The sequence below is a fragment of the Colossoma macropomum genome, unplaced genomic scaffold, assembly GCF_904425465.1.
Source record: "Colossoma macropomum unplaced genomic scaffold, Colossoma_macropomum, whole genome shotgun sequence".
In the NCBI taxonomy this organism is placed as follows: domain Eukaryota; kingdom Metazoa; phylum Chordata; class Actinopteri; order Characiformes; family Serrasalmidae; genus Colossoma; species Colossoma macropomum.
In genome coordinates, this window is record NW_023494792.1 from 30066845 (window position 1) to 30086111 (window position 19267).

The 19267-nt window shown below is 40.7% G+C and overlaps 1 protein-coding gene across 2 annotated transcripts in view; it reads right to left on the minus strand.

The window, feature by feature from the left end:
- trappc9 (trafficking protein particle complex 9) overlaps positions 1-19267 on the minus strand; it is a 237258-nt gene that overhangs the window by 74699 nt on the left and 143292 nt on the right. For both annotated transcript variants that reach the window (XM_036576824.1, XM_036576823.1), the window contains one exon: positions 4076-4228. In XM_036576824.1, coding sequence (XP_036432717.1) covers positions 4076-4228 — 153 coding nt within the window. The remainder of the gene's footprint in view (positions 1-4075; positions 4229-19267) is intronic.

Genomic DNA, 19267 nt, shown 5'->3' on the forward strand with positions numbered 1-19267 from the left:
TGAGCCGTGGAATGTTATTCAGCTCCAGCGTCGCTGACGTTTGCTGTCGGGGGCATTGAGTTTATAAGCCTGTAAAAGAATGATCTCATCAAAGCTGAAGCTAATTGGTGGGATGCTATTTCCAGCAAAGGGGGGGGGGTGGAGAGACGGACCCCGCCCTTCAAAGCTGCTTTAGTGAGAGATGTCCTCAACACTATCCCCAATGCCCTTTTAGTCTGGAGCCAACCCTCAGTTTAAACTGTCTGTTCTCTCTCTCTTTATCTCTCTCTCTCTCTCGCTCTGTCTCTCTGATTCTCATTTCAATTCAACTGAACTCAGTTAGCCTTACTGGCATAAATTTATTTATTTACCATATTTATGAAATCACAGTACAAACTCAGTGGACGTAGCCTGGTCGTACAGACCGGCCGCTATGAGAAGTCACAGTACAGAGTCAGTGGACAAAGCCTGGCCTTACAGGCTGGACGCTATGAGAAGTCATAGTACAGACTCAGTGGACACAGCCTGGCTGTATGACTATATGAAGTCACAGGACAGACTCAGTGAACGCAGTCTGGACATACAGACCGGCCTCTATAAGAAGTCACAGTACAGACTCAGTGGACAAAGCCTGGCCTTACAGGCTGGATGCTATGAGAAGGACAAAGCCTGGATGTACAGACCGGCCTCTATAAGAAGTCACAGTACAGACTCAGTGGACAAAGCCTGGATGTACAGACTGGCCTCTATAAGAAGTCACAGTACAGACTCAGTGGACAAAGCCTGGATGTACAGAGCGGCCTCTATAAGAAGTCACAGTACAGACTCAGTGGACAAAGCCTGGATGTACAGACTGGCCTCTATAAGAAGTCACAGTACAGACTCAGTGGACAAAGCCTGGATGTACAGACCGGCCTCTATAAGAAGTCACAGTACAGACTCTGTGAACGCAGCCTGGCCTTACAGGCTGGACACTATAAGAAGTCACAGTACAGTGAATGCATAAGATGTCACAGTAAAACTAATACTAACAAAAAACAAAAGAGAAAATGATAAACAATGTCGAAGAATCTATCGTAAGCTTGGCGCCGTCTATGACTCACTGAAAAAGAGGAAAACCTAAACGTCTGGAGTTTTAATCACTGACGACGTCTGTGATTAATGCCGCCGCCGCTGAACAAGCTCCTCAGCAAACAAAACAGCGCAGCTAAGGCCACAGTCAGGACTAATGGAGGCTAAATAACCACAATAACGTATTAGTGTTCTAGATAACATCAGCGCTGTTTACAATTCACTGCCCCCCACCGCACCTACGGTAATAGAAAAATATTTAAGCCTGTTGTTTAGAGGAAGTGAGTCTTATCACGGTTACTCAGAGCCTCCATTACTGCTGCAGCAATTAAACTACTGCAGAGAGAGAGAGAGTGGGAGAGGGAGAGACAGAGAGAGAGAAACAGAGTTAGCCTTATCCAAACATTAAACACATCACCAAAAACAGTACAGTAGAGTGATTATCTGGAACATTGGGAAGAAAAAATTCAGAATAAGCTGGAACACGATCAGGCCCTAAAAACAGAGCAGAGTCGGATCCTGACCAAGTACAGACTCAGTGACCACACTGTGATCAGACAGAGATGCAGAGATGCACTTTCTTCTTCACTGTGGAAAATTCAAACAGACAAGGGAAATGTACACAAACACATTTAGAAAGCTGATCCCAAACTTTAAAAATTGTATACAAATTGAAAAATTACGAAAAGGCCTTGGAGACTGTCACACAGCCCCCCTCGCTGCTGAATGTGGAACAACATGTCACCGTCTGAGAGACCGTGGGTAACACCACCCCCATACCCCCACCCTCTCTATATCCCCACCCCACAAACCCCCAACCCTTCTGACCTCCACCCTACATACCCACATCCTTCTGACCTCCACCCTCCATACCCACATCCCTCTCACCCCCACTCTCCATACCCCCATCCTACTGACCTCCACCCTCTCTATATCCCCACCCCACATGCCCCAATCCTACTGACCTCCACCCTCTATACCCCATCCTACTGACCTCCACCTTCTATATCCCCACCCCACATACCCCCACCCTTCTGACCTCCACCCTCCGTACCCACATCCCTCTCACCCCCACCCTACTGACCTCCACCCTTTATACCCCCATCCTACCTGTATCCCCACCCTTCTGACCGCAGCCCCACATTCCCCCAAGACTGCACACACATACAAATAAAAAAATTAAAAATGATAAAATAAATGATTCCATTATTTGTATTATTTTAATATCGTCAACATGTTGTTATTATTGTTATTATTTCATTTACTATTATGTGTTAATGTTGTTATCATTGTTGTCATTGTTAAAAACCTGAGACAACCAGAGAGAGACAGAGAGAGAGACAGAGAAAGAGACACAGAGAGAGAGACAGAGAGAGAGAGAGAGAGAAAAGAGAAAGAGAAAGGCAGAGAAAGAAAAGAGAGACAGAAAAAGAGGGAGAGAGAGAGTGAGAGAGAGAGAGAGAGAGAGGGGAAAAAGGGAGAAGGAAACAGGAGATGGCAGAGGAGAACCTGCTGCTCATTCACACCAGCCAGCTCTATTTTTTCCTCATTCATATTAATACACACACTGAGTCCATACAGCTGAGGAAGTAAGAGAGGCATGATAAATGAGAGAGAGAGAGAGAGAGAGAGAGAGAGAGAGAGACAGAGTATAAACACAGCAGGAAAAATAAAGATAGAGAACATAGACGAGCCCAAAGCAATATAAAAAATAAAGAAATGAATGATATGAATAAGAATAAAGGAAAAAGAGAGATACAGAATGAAAGTAAGGGTGACCTGAGAGGAGGACAGTGAAAAAAGAGTTACGGTATCTGCAGCTTGGATGGTTTTGTAGTTGGAAGGTGAAATGAGACAGTAAAGTCCTCTGGCTTTCTCATTAAACATCAGCTATAAAGACAACAAAGATGAGCCAGTAATCAGATTTCTCAGTCTGCGCATGAGCAAAAACAGACTGTGGCACCAGAAATAAACAAGCAGTGTTGCAGTGAGACGACAGCAAAACACTTTAAGTGCAATGCTAAAACTGACCACATGCTTGATGAAACGAAGGGTTTAAATATTCTTCATCCTCTAGATGATGGATGTTCACGTTTTCAGGGAAAGTGGCTCCATGTTTTGAAAAAAGCTGCATTATGAAGTTTGAGATTTATATTATATTTATGGCACATCTTATGACACGTGTTTATTGGCTGGTTGCAAAGCAGAAATCTGATTACTGTCTGACTCATGGAGTTTCCCATTATCTGATTACTCAAGTGCATATAAACGTGTTGATCAGATTACTGACAAAATCTGATTTTCTGCAGTTATAGGATGATTAAGCGCATGTAAACACACTGATTGACAGTTTTCCACTAAAAACGGATGTAGTTGCTCAGACGAGACACGTTTGGAGTACAAATTTTACATCTTCAGTGGGGTAAAAAGTCTGAGACCAGTGGTAAAAATCCCTCTATTGTGCATTATTTTCTAATTTAATACAGTTTTCCATTACAAACTGCATTATCAGCACAACAATCTGAATGAAATTTGAGTAAAATCCTGAAATATTTACATGAATGGTTTTGTTTTCAGTATGTCCCCCTTTTAGCTCAATGCCAGTGTTCACCAGCTGGCAAGGACTCCATACGTTTGCACAGAAGCCTCTGATCGTCTGATTTGGGTGACTACTGACTTCTATTGCTTGCTAGTCACGTAGCTGCAGTGCTACACTATTAGTTGTTGTTTTGGCGTACGCTCATCCTCTAAGCCATCATCTCACAACTAACAGTTTACCAGAGACATTTAAGAAACATAAAAACCTGAGCTGGTGTTGTTTAAACAGTGTCCAGTGTTTGTTCTGGCAGCAGGTCTGGGAAAAGAGCCCATTCTCATTACTCATTACAGCCTGACCCCAGACTGACCTAGGCTCATCCAGTACACCTGCCTGGAAGCACCTGCTTCTCCGCTCATTTATTCAGCTTTCTCCTGTAATTCGTACACATGTGGTGTGTGTTTGAGAGGAAGCTGCAAGAGCCCTCACCATCGTTAAGGTCCTGCAGCAGGTTCTCCTGGCCGGAAAAGTCCAGTTTGGCATGGATGTCGACGGGGACAGTGACCGCCTGGCCGGGTTTCAGAGGGAGACGAGAGAGAGCATCCTGCAGGTCCCAGCTCAAAAAGTCCCCAAATAACTTCTCTACAGAGAATGAGAGAGAGAGAGAGAGAGAGAGAGAGAGAGAGAGCAGTGTTAATCACAGAGCTACTCTGAAACAGCATGTGCTGTATATACTTTATACAAACAAATCTGGCTGTTAGATTTTAAGTACAGGAGTCCGGAGGAAAGTCGTTGCTTCTTCTGAGCCGAATTTACCAAAGAAAGCCCTCTTTAGTCTTTTCTGGACATAAAGAAAGCTCCTGTGTACGTCAGGGTGTGCTCGGCAGCCCTTGCATGTGAGTAAAGACCTTTGGGTCAGTTAGTTAGCTGATTGTGGGAATTGACACATAATATTAAAACAAGAACAGGCTGAACATCACTGGTGCTTTCTAATATTCCTGTGATTGAGTGAATTAGAATCAGTAAACAAAATGTCTAATATCAGCACTTCAAGGGCAGCAGCATCAAATGTAATCTGCATGCGTGTATCTATATTGGGGGTGTTTCAAGTTTGTTAACTCATTTTACCATAGTTAAAGTAAAACTGGCCGAAAACGTGCTTTCGGCTGATCCTGCTGGTGTGGGTTCACACCGGTTTTCTCTCTTTCAGTGAGGCAAAAAAAAAGAGAAACTCTTTCGCCTGCTACATGTCTACATAAATTCAGAAATTTCATTATAGCCTAAACTTTTCTCGCTATAACCAAATATTATTTCAATAAAATATTTTCTTCCTATAAAATAAAGAATGCAAAGTGCCACCTCACTACTGTTTGTTACTGCAGTACTTTAACACCAAATGTCTCACAAGTAAATTTAAATAAACAAACAAACAAACATTTAAAAATAACTCACAGAAAATGTAAAATGATCATAGGGCCTTAATAATAATAGTGTACTATGGGCATCAAAACCATACAGAGTTGCTAACAAATGGTAGCCAAACCCTGTAAGCCAGGGGTGCCCAAAGTATTTTGTCTTGGTGGGCCAATGTGCAATGTTTGTGGTGGGCTAAGGGTCAAAATAAAGCAAAAAGCTTAAAAAAAAAAAATCAAATAATTTTATTAAAATTTATTTTATAACACTATATTTATGTGATCATATGTGACTAAAATACTTAAAAACAACTTTTACAATAGCAAAGAAATAATATAATAAATACTTTATTATAGCATAATGTAGAAAAAAAGTATTACAGTACTAACATACGCTACAGTTAGCACAATATATAATTACAACAATACAAGTCTTTGCATATCTGATGAAATAAGCCCTCTAACCAATCACAGTGCTTTCTTGCCCTACACTGTGATCATCCTGACCAATCAGAGCTCCAGATGAGAGTTTCTGTGAATCAAGTCAACCGTTTAAGTCAAAATAATGCAAATCTGTAACCATCTCCCATTATTTATTCACCACAGCGCTATAATATAATATACTGCCAGGAGTCCCGCAATCGCAATATGCAGCAATACAGCTGCAATCCTGGCACTTTGGCCACGTCATGCAGGTCTAGTTTGCATAAGCACTGCAGCCAAACGTTAGCCTAAAGCGCAGCTCACTGACACACCGACCAGACTTTAACAAATCCAGGAGGAAAAGAGAGCGATGAGAAAGAGAGAGGACGAGTCAGCGCGGCTTCAGCACCGCGCCGCAACACGGCATCACGGACTGTTCTCTGAATAACTTGCCAAAAGTTTGCTGGAAGAGACAAACACAGTTATATTTCAGTGACAGAGAGCGAGGTGGTTATATATCAGGCAGGAGAAACACTACAGGCCGGGAACGCACAGAAATATCTGCTGTCAAAACACAACCTGGAGACAGGTAATAAAACCTAAAAATGCAGCCCAGAGAGAAGCTAAACACACACACACACACACACACACACACACACACACACACACTAAAGGCCGAGGATGGGGAGTCTGTACTGAGTCCAGTGATGAAGCCTAATCACACATCCACGTTTACAAGCTTTTGAAAAATGCAATCATTTGTTATGCTGGCGTACAAAAGAGAAGCTTGTAGCAACCTGACAACTTAAAGGCAGTGTGTGTGATTTAAACAACGAGTTTGGTTTAATGGCTGTGTTCATTAAATCTATCCCAGACACTGATTCAGCTCAGGCTTCATCTCGATCCGAAGAACTGGCCCTATGCAGTCGGCGGCAAACGTTCTCCAAACTTAAATATGGCTTCTTTTTTTTTTGCTAAATTAATTTTATCTGCTGAGTTTAACACTCAAAAATATAGACATAAAACATCAAATGTGCCATAACTTTTGAACAGGCCACATTTTATATGTTTTTGTGTCCCTAACATGTTAAATTCAGTAAATAAACAGTAATTGTGTATTAAAACGTGACAAGCTTAACACTGGAAAAAAACATAAAACATCAAATATGCCGTAACTTTTGACCAGGCCATATTTTTTTGTTTATGTTTGTGTTTTTATGTGTCTCCAATATGTTGAATTCAGTAAATAAACAGTAATTGTGTGTTTAAATGTGACAAGCTCACACTGAAAAAAAAATAAATAAAACATAAAGCATCAAATTTGCCATAACCTCTGAATAGGCCACATTTTATGTCATTTTAATTTTTTTTTTTTTGTGTTTTTGTGTGTCCCCAATATGTAAAGTTTAGTAAATAAACAGCACTTGTGCATTAAAATGTGCAGAACTGTGTTCTCCGTAAGGAAGTGTTAACTTATTTCCTAGAAAATCAACACAACAAGTGATTTGACCAAGGGCGCCCAAACTTTTACTAGGTTTGTAGACACCTCTAGCATTTCTTCTGCAATCAAAGGTATTGATAGCGCCTCTACTCTTCTGGGAAGGCTTTACATTAGATGTTGGAACATTGCTGCAGGGCCGCAGGAACAATCCTCAAATCTGGGAGTGCTGCGGCCCCCCAGCACCCCAGACTTCAAAACATTTAAAAAGCAGAACATTGAAGGAATTTGAGCTCAGCAAGTGTTTATATACAGTGCTGTTTAAAACTATCCATCTCAGTGTATTGTTGCTTGTAAAACACCATAAACATACAGAACAAATCCAGATAAGCATTAAAGCAGCTTTATGTGAGACTTGGTATTTTTTGCTCTTGGGCTCCCCCTACAGTTTCAGAGTGTATTTTACTTCTACACCACTGTCGTAAACACAAATCGTTCTGTGAGCCCCCCAGTGTACATGTGCATTTGTTGATGTGCTGAAGGAAACAGGATCTGACCCCCTTTCGCATGCATGCGGGTCACACAGGCGTATGGACACTTCAGATTACGCTCATGAATTCTATGTTTTTCATGAAGGGGAGTCGGATTTCACTGGGGGGTCCGAATTCAGCACAACACCTGCAAAGAACATCAGAAAAGAAAGAACCACAGAGTAATATCACAGGACTTTATCACAGGAGGTTGCAATCTTTCAAGGCGTATTTGGAGATTGACAAAGACTAACCAACTTCTTGGCATGAGATGAATTTATTTCTGTGCTTGCTAGCCTGAAACAGGACTGAGGTGGGAGTCCAGAAAAACTATAAAACTCTGTAAGACAGGTATGAGACTGATAAGGTTACAGCCTCCGTCACAATCATTCATAAATAACACTGGCAGGGATGAACACTGTGCTGTAGGATTTCCGTTTTCCTGTTCTTTGGTTTTATGGCAGCCTCTGCCAGGATGTCCATGCTGGGAATACTAAGCTACTTTTACAGATAGCTGAAGAATCACAGTTGTTGGGAGTGTAACGTGGCACTGTAAAGTGTTCTTGCGACAGGTTTTGTGCCGCTCCTCCAAAGTTACATAGCGCTATAGTAGGCGTTCCAGGCACAGAGTGGCAATGACAGAGACGCAGTTCTTCCTATTATAACTCAGGGTACCATGAAAATGATTTTGAAGCTGTTATTTTAAGGTAAAATTGTTCCATAATGTTGCTTTAATGCAGCAAAAAGTAACAAGAAAATCTGTATTTTTTCCCAAAAGAAAATATTTTTGTCCATCCTTCCACTGTGAGAAGACGACTCAGCGCTGTGGGTCTGAAAGGATGTGTAGCTGTGAAGAAGAACCTCACTGAGAAAAGGAGACGGACACATCAAACAAAGAAGCTGAACAATGGACTGACCACCCCAGAGTCCAGACCTCAACACCACTGAATGGGTTTGATTACTTCAGAAAATGATCAACCAGCTTCTAAGGCTGAACTTTGGAGGTGTGGAAAATATCCCTGCAGATTTCTCTGGCCTTAAACTGTACATGCAGGACATTGGAAGGCAGATCTATGACTTATTTCATCATCATCAACATCACATATAAACACTCAGAGGACTCGTGTAGGTTCACTAGTGGTTCTGGATAGTAAATAAAATGTCTATATTTGTGTTGTAGACATTGTGATGTCTGGTTCCTATCAGCACCACTGTGAAGACATCTGAGTCTGTAAGTTTCTCTACAATGAAACACTTCACACCAAACCACTCTGAATGACTCTGTTTACTTCTGAACAACTAGATTATGCAAAAATAATATAAATACAATAACAACAGAGGGTTCTCTGACTTTTGCACAGCACTGTATCTAATTAAAAAATGACACACTGAATTATGTGTTATTTCTTCCTGTTCTGTCAGACAAATACTCAGATTTGAGCCAGTGTGAAGGCAGCATTCGAGCTTATTTGGTCTATGGTGATCTGATGCGAACAATCCATGCTGCAGTGCTGCTGCCCCTACCCCCATTAACCCTCCACTCCGTCAGCTGAGGCTACGAGCTCCGTCTGAACGAAGAGGACAGAACGGCACCGTCTCTCCGCCACAGCTTCCTCTCATCACTCACTCACACTGAGGACAAACTCACTGGCGCTCTGACGGGGGAGAAGAATGATCGAGCGAAGCCGAGAGACCAAAGTGAGCGAGAGAGAAAGATTAAGACAGAGAGAAAGAGAGAAGCAGAATATCAGAAGCTAATTTTTCAGTTATAACACTTTCTCCCTGTATGTCTGCGCCTGACAGCAACACTGCAGTCTCTCTGCTAAATAATTCACACCCTACACCCAGCCTCAATCTGAGCATAAATAAGAGGAGCTTCATTCACACTCGGGAAACAAAGCAGAACAGCCAAATCACCAAACAGAGCAAAACAGGCATTTAAGTGCAAAACACTGCTGAGCTGTTAACCAGTGAATGAGCTGTAATTATTTTCTATAAAGCTCACTAAATAATGGACAATTCAACTGATCAACACAGAACGAAAGACAGAAAGAAGTTTGTTTTCCATAGAAACACATACTTGTGTTATCTCAAACAAAATTACAGCTGCTCAGTTAGACAGTGTATTTATAAACACTAATAACTTTTTTTGGTCAAAAATTAAGCACTCAGTCTTAATAATACAAAATAATAATATAAGGCACGATGCAAAAGTCAGTGACCACTCTTAATTTTATTTGATTTCCAGTCCAAACGGTCATTAAGTACAAGTTATTCATTTTTCAGTACCACAAAAAAGAAAACAAGAAAATTACACCAATGGCTCAACAACAGTAAAAGGCTATTTAAAAATAGGTTTTAGACCCAAAACGTCTCAAAACTATCAGAAACAATGTCTCAAACATCAGGCAGTGAATGATGGAGCTTTTAGAGGTGGACGTCTGGTTCCTATCACCACCACTGTGAACAATTCTGACTCAGCAAGTTTCTCTAGGACAGAGAATGACTCTGTTTACATCTCATCTGAATTATGTAGAAATTTAGAAATGTTTCATTCAGCACAACAGACAATTAAACAGAAGCCTCAACAACTACATATAATCTATTTTCGTCAGTATTTATTGTGTCCACTCTTTAACTTTATTATAGCTCCAGTTGTTTTAAGGAGGCTGACTTTCAGCTTTTCAAAGAAACCTGCAGGGATATTTTTCTACACCTCCAAAGTTCAGTCTTAGAAGTTGGTTATCAACATGATGATTAATTAGTTTAAACCATCTGTACGTCCAGCCTGAAGCCCAGCTGCTCACTGGATGCTGCTATGACTCTGGAATCGGTCACACAAATGGAACAGTCCTAACGAGGCTTCGTAGTGATGTCACCAGAAAAGTCCCACCTCTCGCAATTGCAGTGCGAAACCTGTGAGGGAACTGGTGAGAAAATGGAGCCCATTGCATTGTGTGTGTTGCTATGGTAGCCAACACGCCAAAAAGCTTATGTAGTACGATAAAATACATTTGTACAAACACTCCTGATTAAAATACGATATACGGACAAAAGCTTTCACACTTTATAAGGTCATGAAGACGAATTTGTGGACGTGAACAACTTAAATTTGAAAACAAGCTCTGCACCAACGGCTTTGTTTTCCGTCGTTTTCGCAGTGCTGTTTTTTTTTTAATTTTATTTGTGACGTTCGTGTGCAGAGAACTGTGGGTAACTGAAGCCCTGGAAGGATACATCAGTTGCATCCTCGAAATCACTCTGAATGTAGGCCGCATTTCTAGGCTGCATACGAAGTGTCCTTCACTTTGGAACGGCCTTCTATGACGTGGCGGCAGAGAACTGCAGCCAAGGCTTTGGAACACAGATATAGAGTCTGAAGTATCAGCCAACAACGTCATTAATATCAATAATGTTTGCACTCTGGCAGACGTCACTGGACAGAGCTCACGTGGGAACTGTGGATAAATAAACAAAGAGCAATAGTAAAGTGGAAAGCACAAGTTCTCCTCAAAACAAGACATGAGAGTGAGGGGCTACAACCAGGGAAGAGCTGGAACGTGCAGCCACTGTTACTCTCACTGGAGGATGGCGATGAAAACCGGAAACTCGTTTGCCTTATTTTCATGCGCTCATGTGAGTTTATGCACAGATTCATGATGGATTACTGAAAGCAGTAAATACATTCTGATGAAGCTTTTTTGTCCACTCATGTAGCTATAACAAGATGTGCCTCTTACTTGCTCTAATTTTATGAATTTACATACATTTTTAAATGGAAACAAGTTTCTCTTTATGGTCAAGCTGGAGCAAACAAGACAAATGGGATTATTTGTGATTAGATACACAAACTAACCTGATTAATCATGATTAGTCACATTTGTTTTACTTTCATTCTATAGAAAAAACAATATGTGCTGCTTTTAAATGAAAAATCTCTCAAAAAAGAGCAAATAAGACAGGTGTGATTAATCTTTATTAAGTACGCGAATTAATACGATTGTGATCAGTTAGTTTAACTGTTCGACATACCTAGTGTTTATACAGTATACAATCACTGCCAGAACAAAATATGGATCTCCAGGATGGTTAGTCTACAGGAGAAGAGAAAAACAGTCTCTATGTAATGTTGGAGTTTAATTAGTCCTGAGTTTAAACAACGTAAATTGCAGCTGGTGTTTGCAAGTAATATACAGACATATGAAGATACTCCACAGCCACAATATACAGCATGATTATAGAGGGGTGTGGGCTTAGCAGTTTCGGTGGTTTGTGTTATTTAGCACTTGTTTTCCATCATTTTTTGTGCCGTGTAATGTTATCCTGAATATTTGCATCTATTTATTTATTGCAGTCTGTTTAAAGACTGGCATAAGAGCGTATACTAACAATGATAAAACTGGGCAACAAATTTATCAGCCAAGCGATATATCGGCTGGGCTCTAGTCTGTACATCTTCAGGTGGAGCCAAAGAGTTTAATTCAGGGCGATCAGAGAGGTCGAAGTCATTTGGTTCCTTCTTGTATATTAAAGAATGAAAAATGCATGAATGCGACATGCGCTGCACTTTCCTGCAGTCTTCTGTGCCCCGCAGGTCTGGGTTATAATAAGCTGAGGGAGGACCGGCCCTGCCCTGTACTGAGAGCAATAAACCCACAGCAGCACTCTACACACTCCTACTGCCTGTCAGACAAAGGGCTGCGCCTGGTCCAGACAACCGATCATTAAAAGGTCATTGCCGTAACCACAAAGAGATTTAATACAAGAGAGAATCCGCCACAACAAAACTACAAGAGCAGCAAAGAAGAAAAGTAAGAGCAATTCGAGACCCAAATAATCATCCTATATGACTACATAATTATTAACACCACTCATTGTTTAAATGCATTTTTCTAGTGTGACTCTTTGAACCTTACATAACAGTAGTGGCTGAAGCCCAGCTGCTCATGCTCTGCTTTTCAAATGGAAAAAGGGGTGAAATTTGACACAGTAAGTTAAATGCGATGAATTGTACTTGGCTACAAAAATTAATTGGCTTAATTGTTGGTCAGCCCTAAGAGAAAGACCAAAAATTCTAAAGAAATCAACTTTTAACTACTGAAGAACCATCATCTGCATTAAAGATATGATAAGATGGGGAGTCATTTCACATGTAGAGGAGACCTAGTTAGAAGGTGGACAAAATAGTGGAGAACAGTGGACAAAATACGGGAGAACAAAAAGAAAAAATTGGATTTAAAAAATTGTGATGTGTCCCATGTGCAACAGCTTTAACAGTCTATGTGGAACTTCTTCCAAATTCCAAAAGATACAGGACAACATGGTACAATGCAAACAATCACCAAGCCTTTTATGACTCATATGTATATTATATACATATATACACACCTATCAGGCATAACATTCTGACCACCTCCTTGTTTCTACACTCGTTGTCCATTTTATCAGCTCCACTTACTATATAAGTGCACTTTGTAGTTCTACAGTTACAGACTGTAGTCCATCTGTTTCTCTGTGTACTTTGTTAGCCCCCTTTTACCCTGTTCTTCAGGGGTCAGGACCCCCATGGACCCTCACAGAGCAGGTACTATTTGGGTGGTGGATCATTCTCAGCACTGCAGTAACTCTGATGTGGTGGTGGTGGTGTGTTAGTTTGTGCTGCGCTGGTCTGAGTGGATCAGACACAGCAGTGCTGCTGGTGTTTTTAAACACCTCAGTGTCACTGCTGGACTGAGAATAGTCCACCAACCAAAGATATCCAGCCAACAGCGTCCTGTGACCACTAATGAAGGACTAGAGGATGACCGACACAAACTGTGCAGCAGCAGATGAGCTATCGTCTCTGACTTTACATCTACAAGGTGGACTGACAAGGTAGGAGTGTCTAATAGAGTGGACAGTGAGTGGACACAGTGTTTAAAAACTAGACCAACCCCATATCATCATCCCTCCTCCACCAAACTTTACAGCTGGCACAGTTCAGTCAGGCGGGTAACGTTCTCCTGGCATTCACCAAACCCAGACTCGTCCATCAGACTGACAGATAGAGAAGCTCATTCGTCACTCCACAGAATGCGTTTCCACTGCTCCAGAGTCCAGTGGCGGCGACACTACGACCACAACACCCCTGTTTGGAATTGTGAATTTGATCCTGACCCATTCCATGAAGCTCCTGATGCACAGATATATTGCTGATGTTGCTTCCAGAGGCAATTTGGAACTCTTTAGTGAGACTCTTTAGTCTTTTTTTGGAGGGGGGTACAAATACTTTTGGAATAATGTCTTTTAAATTCGAAAGCAAATACGACTGAAATGCCCATCCTTTAAAGAGCATCACAGTGATGCTAATTAGCCTATTCTAAGACCATAAATCTGTTTGGAGACAATAGCTGAGTGTTTGCCAGCAGTGTGCAGCAGCATTACGCTCTCCAGCTCTGTAATCCTCCCTCTGAACAACACAGAGCATAAACAGCACAGAACCACGGTACTAAATCCACCAGAACACCCAGAGGAGCATACGCAGCACAAAATAGACTACAGAACACTTTCCACAACACAATACAGACTAGATGATCCTCTACACAATATGATACAGACTAGATGATCATCTACACAACACGATACAGACCAGAGAACCATCTACACAACACAATACAGACTAGATGATCCTCTACACAATATGATACAGACTAGATGATCCTCTACACAATATGATACAGACTAGATGATCCTCTACACAATATGATACAGACTAGATGATCCTCTACACAATATGATACAGACTAGATGATCATCTACACAACACGATACAGACCAGAGAACCATCTACACAACACAATACAGACTAGATGATCCTCTACACAATATGATACAGACTAGATGATCCTCTACACAATATGATACAGACTAGATGATCATCTACACAACACGATACAGACCAGAGAACCATCTACACAACACAATACAGACTAGATGATCCTCTACACAATATGATACAGACTAGATGATCCTCTACACAATATGATACAGACCAGAGAACCATCTACACAATATGATACAGACTAGATGATCCTCTACACAATATGATACAGACTAGATGATCCTCTACACAATATGATACAGACCAGAGAACCATCTACACAACACAATACAGACTAGATGATCCCCTACACAATATGATACAGACTAGAGAACCATCTACACAACACAATACAGACTAGATGATCCCCTACACAATATGATACAGACTAGAGAACCATCTACGCAACACAATACAGACCAGAGAACCATCTACACAACAAAATACAGACCAGAGAACCATCTACACAACACAATACAGACTAGATGATCCCCTACACAATATGATACAGACTAGATGATCATCTACACAACACAATACAGACCAGAGAACCATCTACACAACACAATACAGACCAGAGAACCATCTACACAACACGATACAGACTACAGAACGTTGCAGCGAGAGTTCAGGAATAAAGCCTATTTCTTCCACTTTGTTTCTCTTTCTCCTTATTTCTTTCTTTTTCTTTCTTTCTCTCCCTTACTTTCATTTATTAACCCTCTTTGTTTCATCTTTCTTTCCTTCTTTCTTCCTGTCTTTCTCCTTTACTTTGCAATTCCTTGTCATTTTTCTTTTTTCCTTTTTTTCTTTGTTTTACCCGCTCCATTTTTTTCTTCTTTGCTTTTTTCCGTTCTTTCCCTCCAAATTTAATGTTTAAATTCTTCGATTTGCTGCTTGTAAATATTATTTTATAGTAACACTTTTTGCTTCGCTTTCCTTCAAGTTTTACAATCTAGTTTTACATCTGAAGACTTTTTTAATTCATAAAGAGAGTTTGAAAATCAGAGGCCAGCTGTCAGACGGAGACCGAGCTGAAAGAACATTTACCATCAGAATAACATTTCAGCTCTCCGGATCAGATTGTGAGAAGATGCAGCACAAAATATGCCATGATGCAGCTGTAGTACCTGCTCGCAGTCCGTGTCCCTCAGAGAATTACACCCCTGTGGAAGGCTTGGGCGAGAAAGACTCATTTATTAACTCGGCTATCTCTTCATCACTGAACTTTCATTTAGTCTTTTGTCTCAGGCTTGTTAATGGCTCCATTATTTCACTGCTCCTTTTAAACCCTGGACCTCATGAGCGCACAGTCAGTAGGCAGCCCTGTGTGCAGTCTGCAGCACTTAAACTGAGACCCACTGAGGATGCATATTGGACACTGTTTACGTATTTGAGTACTTGGTATCAGTATCAGAGTCAAATTCGAGTATCATGACAACCCTAACCAATAGAACACAACAGTAAAGCAGTAAAACTCAATATAACAGCTTGTCCCCATATGGCTTCCTAGAGAATCTGCTTTTTTGGTAGCTGAAATGGATGCAGACAGGAACACATGGCAGCTTCCTGACAGCACACGCCACTGAGAAAGCCAATAAGGCAGGTAAGTGGGACGTTACGGTGAATTACATTGTCAGCCATGAGAGCGTTCCATCAGACAATGACCCTTAAAAGTCTGATCCCTTAGTGTCCCTGTCTTATCTGATCCACAATCCTCCAGCACGTACAGCAAAAGAGCATTAGCGATCAGCACGTGACACATAACCAGGCTGCACCTCTGTAGACAGAACATGAAGTTCTTTTCTAATTAATGCATTTCAAACATAGTGCATGATTTGTTCTGTTTTTACCATTACCATATTTTCCTCAATATATATATATACTGACAAAAACAGAAAAATATCAGAAGTGAAGAATTAAAACCGTCAGTCAAACTTAATCAGTGCATAAATATCTAAGAAACCATTATAACAGTTTCTATTTTTTTTCCAGAGAATCACTTTCAGCTGCAGGGATATTTTCCACACCTCCAAAGTTCAGTCTTAGAACTTGGTTGATCATTTTCTGAAGTAATCAAATCCATTCAGTTGTGTTGAGGTCTGGACTCTGGGGTGGTCAGTCCATTGTTCAGCTTCTTTGTTTGATGTGTCCGTCTCCTTTTCTCAGTGAGGTTCTTCTTGACAGCTACACATCCTTTCAGACCCACAGCGCTGAGTCGTCTTCTCTCAGTGGAAGGATGGACAGAAACACCTGTGGATGTTTTCAGATCTGAAGCAGCTTGATTTTCTCCTCTCTCTCAAAGATGAAAGCTTTAAGTGCTGTTTATCTGATGGGGACAGTGTTGGTGTCTACCAGGTCTTCCAGGTGGTTGTTAGGAGTCACATTTTCTCTGCAGTTCTTAATCATTAATCTTATCCTTAAAACCCATTTTGACTGGAAATTAAATGCATGAATAGTGGTCTCTGACATCTGCACAGCATTGAATTTAATTGACTTTAACTAATTATGTAATGTAAATCAAATGTACAACAAAAGAACAATAAGTGTTCTTCTAAGACAGTGGTCACCAGCCCTCCTCCTCCTGACCTGCAGAGTTTAGCTCCAACCTGCATCTAACGTGCTTACTTAATACTAATACATCTGATCCAGCCAATCAGGGACTTCCGAAAAAGTTAATCAGCTGCAGCAGGGGTGGCAGATTGTGCTTGGAACTGGACTCCACAGGAAAGCAGAGCTGGTTACCTTTATAGTAGTGCAGGCTGAAACCCAGCTACAGCAGGCTGTATGTCGCAATGACAGGATTTGTGATTGTAGCCCTTTTAAAAACAGATTTAAAGCGATACTTTCAGCATCTTCAGCAGACTACGCTGGACAGTGATCACAGAATAAACTGTGCATAAAACAACAGCAAGGTTGAACGCTCCAGTTGCCCTTAAGAGCCTCCACTATAACAGAAATCCATAAGATATATGAACGTTTTGCATCTCTACAGTTGACTGCCAAAATTTGAACACCCCAATCTTATTATAAGCTTTGTTAATTATCTAAGTGAAAACAGGTCCACTCATCCTCCACAGGGAATACACTTAAATACGGCATGTTTCTGCAAATTTCAGGGCACAGTTTCTCTTTATTTGGTGAGTTTAACATGAATTGAATGAAACATAAAGCATCAGATGTGCCTTTACTTTTGCACAGGCCATATTTTCTATATATATTTTTCCTCTCAATATGTTAAATTCAGCAAATAAACAGTAATTGTGCACTAAAACATGCAGCAGTGTGTTCTCTGTAGAGAATGTGTTCCCTTAATTTCACTTAGAAAATCAACACAACATGGCATTTGACCAGGGTGCGCCCAAACTTTTGCAAATGACTGTATATATTGCTGGATGCACTGCGATGGTGTCTAAGTAGGCGTGTGAACATATTCAGAACACAATTCACATTGCTGACATTCAGAAATATTTCTGAATTATCAGAACATGTATAAAAGGCCAATTTTATATAAAACTGTGAAATACATTTCTGTTCATTTGTTTTCCCTTGAAAAAGGTAGTTTGTGATGCAAACTGAATAAAAATCTATGAATTTCCAGCTTCATTAGACCACATTTTTTACATAACAGAATAAATGCAAGAACAGCATTGAGAAGCCAAGTTATTGAAAGAGCAGAGCAGATTAAGGCAGAATTAGCTGGCATTAAAAGAGTAAAGATGCAAATGGTTTCATTTTTAATTCTCGAGAGGCAGTAAGATGTTATAACAAACCTTTTGGAAGATAAAAATTCTAAAGACATCCCTCAGCTTGAGTAATAATGCCACAGCATGTACTTTTTGGCAGGGAAAACAACAACCCACTTCCAAAAATGTTGGGACAGTAGCAAAAATGTAAAACAAAACGGACAGCAGTGATTTGCAAATCCTTCTTGACCTATTTTCACTTCAAAACTGCACAAAGATATTGTTTGGACTAATGCTTGGACTATTAACATCATTGTTTCTTGTGAATATATGCTTATTTTAAATGTGAGGCCTGCAGCATGTTCCAGAAAAGTTGGGACATTCTTGCTTGATATAAAACTTCAGCTGCTCAACAGTCCAGGGTCTCCATCGTTGTGTATTTCACTTCATACTGTGCTATACTTCTACAACAGGAGACAGATCAGGACAGCAGGCAGGCCAGTCTACCACCTGTACTTTCTTACTACAAAGCAATGCAATACATGCAGAATGTGGACTTGCTGAAAAAGACGTCATCTAGATGGCAGCATGTGCTGCTCCAAAATGTGTATGAACCCTTCAGCATTAATTGTGCTTTAACAGATGTGCTGTTACCCACTAACACACCCCCATATTATGACCATTGCTGTTTTTGAACTTCATGCCGGTAACAACCAAAATGCTCATTTTCCTCTTTGGTCCGGAGAACATGTTTATTACTTCCAAAAACAACTTGAAAGTTGGATCCGTCAAAACACAGCATACGCTTCCTCTTGCATGAGTCCATTCCAGATGATTCTTAGCCCAGAGAAGTTGGCAGCGTTTCTGGGTGTTGTTGAACTATGGCCTCTGCTTTGCACAGCAGAGTCTTAAATTTTTAACTCCATTTCTAGATGCAGCAATGAACCGTGTTTACTGACTAGGGTTTTCCGAAGTATTCTCGAGCCCATGTGGTTATATTTATTACAGAATCACGTCCCTTTTTCATGCAGGAATTGAAGGTCATGATCATTCAGTGTTGATGTTCAGCCTTGCCCTTTGTGCACAGAGATTTCTCCAGATTCCCTGAATCTTTTAATAATGTTATGGACTGCAGATGGTAAAATCTCTAAATTCATGCCTTGGGAAATGTTTCATCTTAAACTGTTGGACTATCTGCTGACACAGTTTTTCCAAAGTGGTGACTGAGCCTTCTGTGAATGCTCCTTTTATACATGACAGCATCACCAGCTATCTGTTCATGTGAACAGGAGTTTTTGATCATTCCACAAATTTCCCAGTTATACATCGCCGC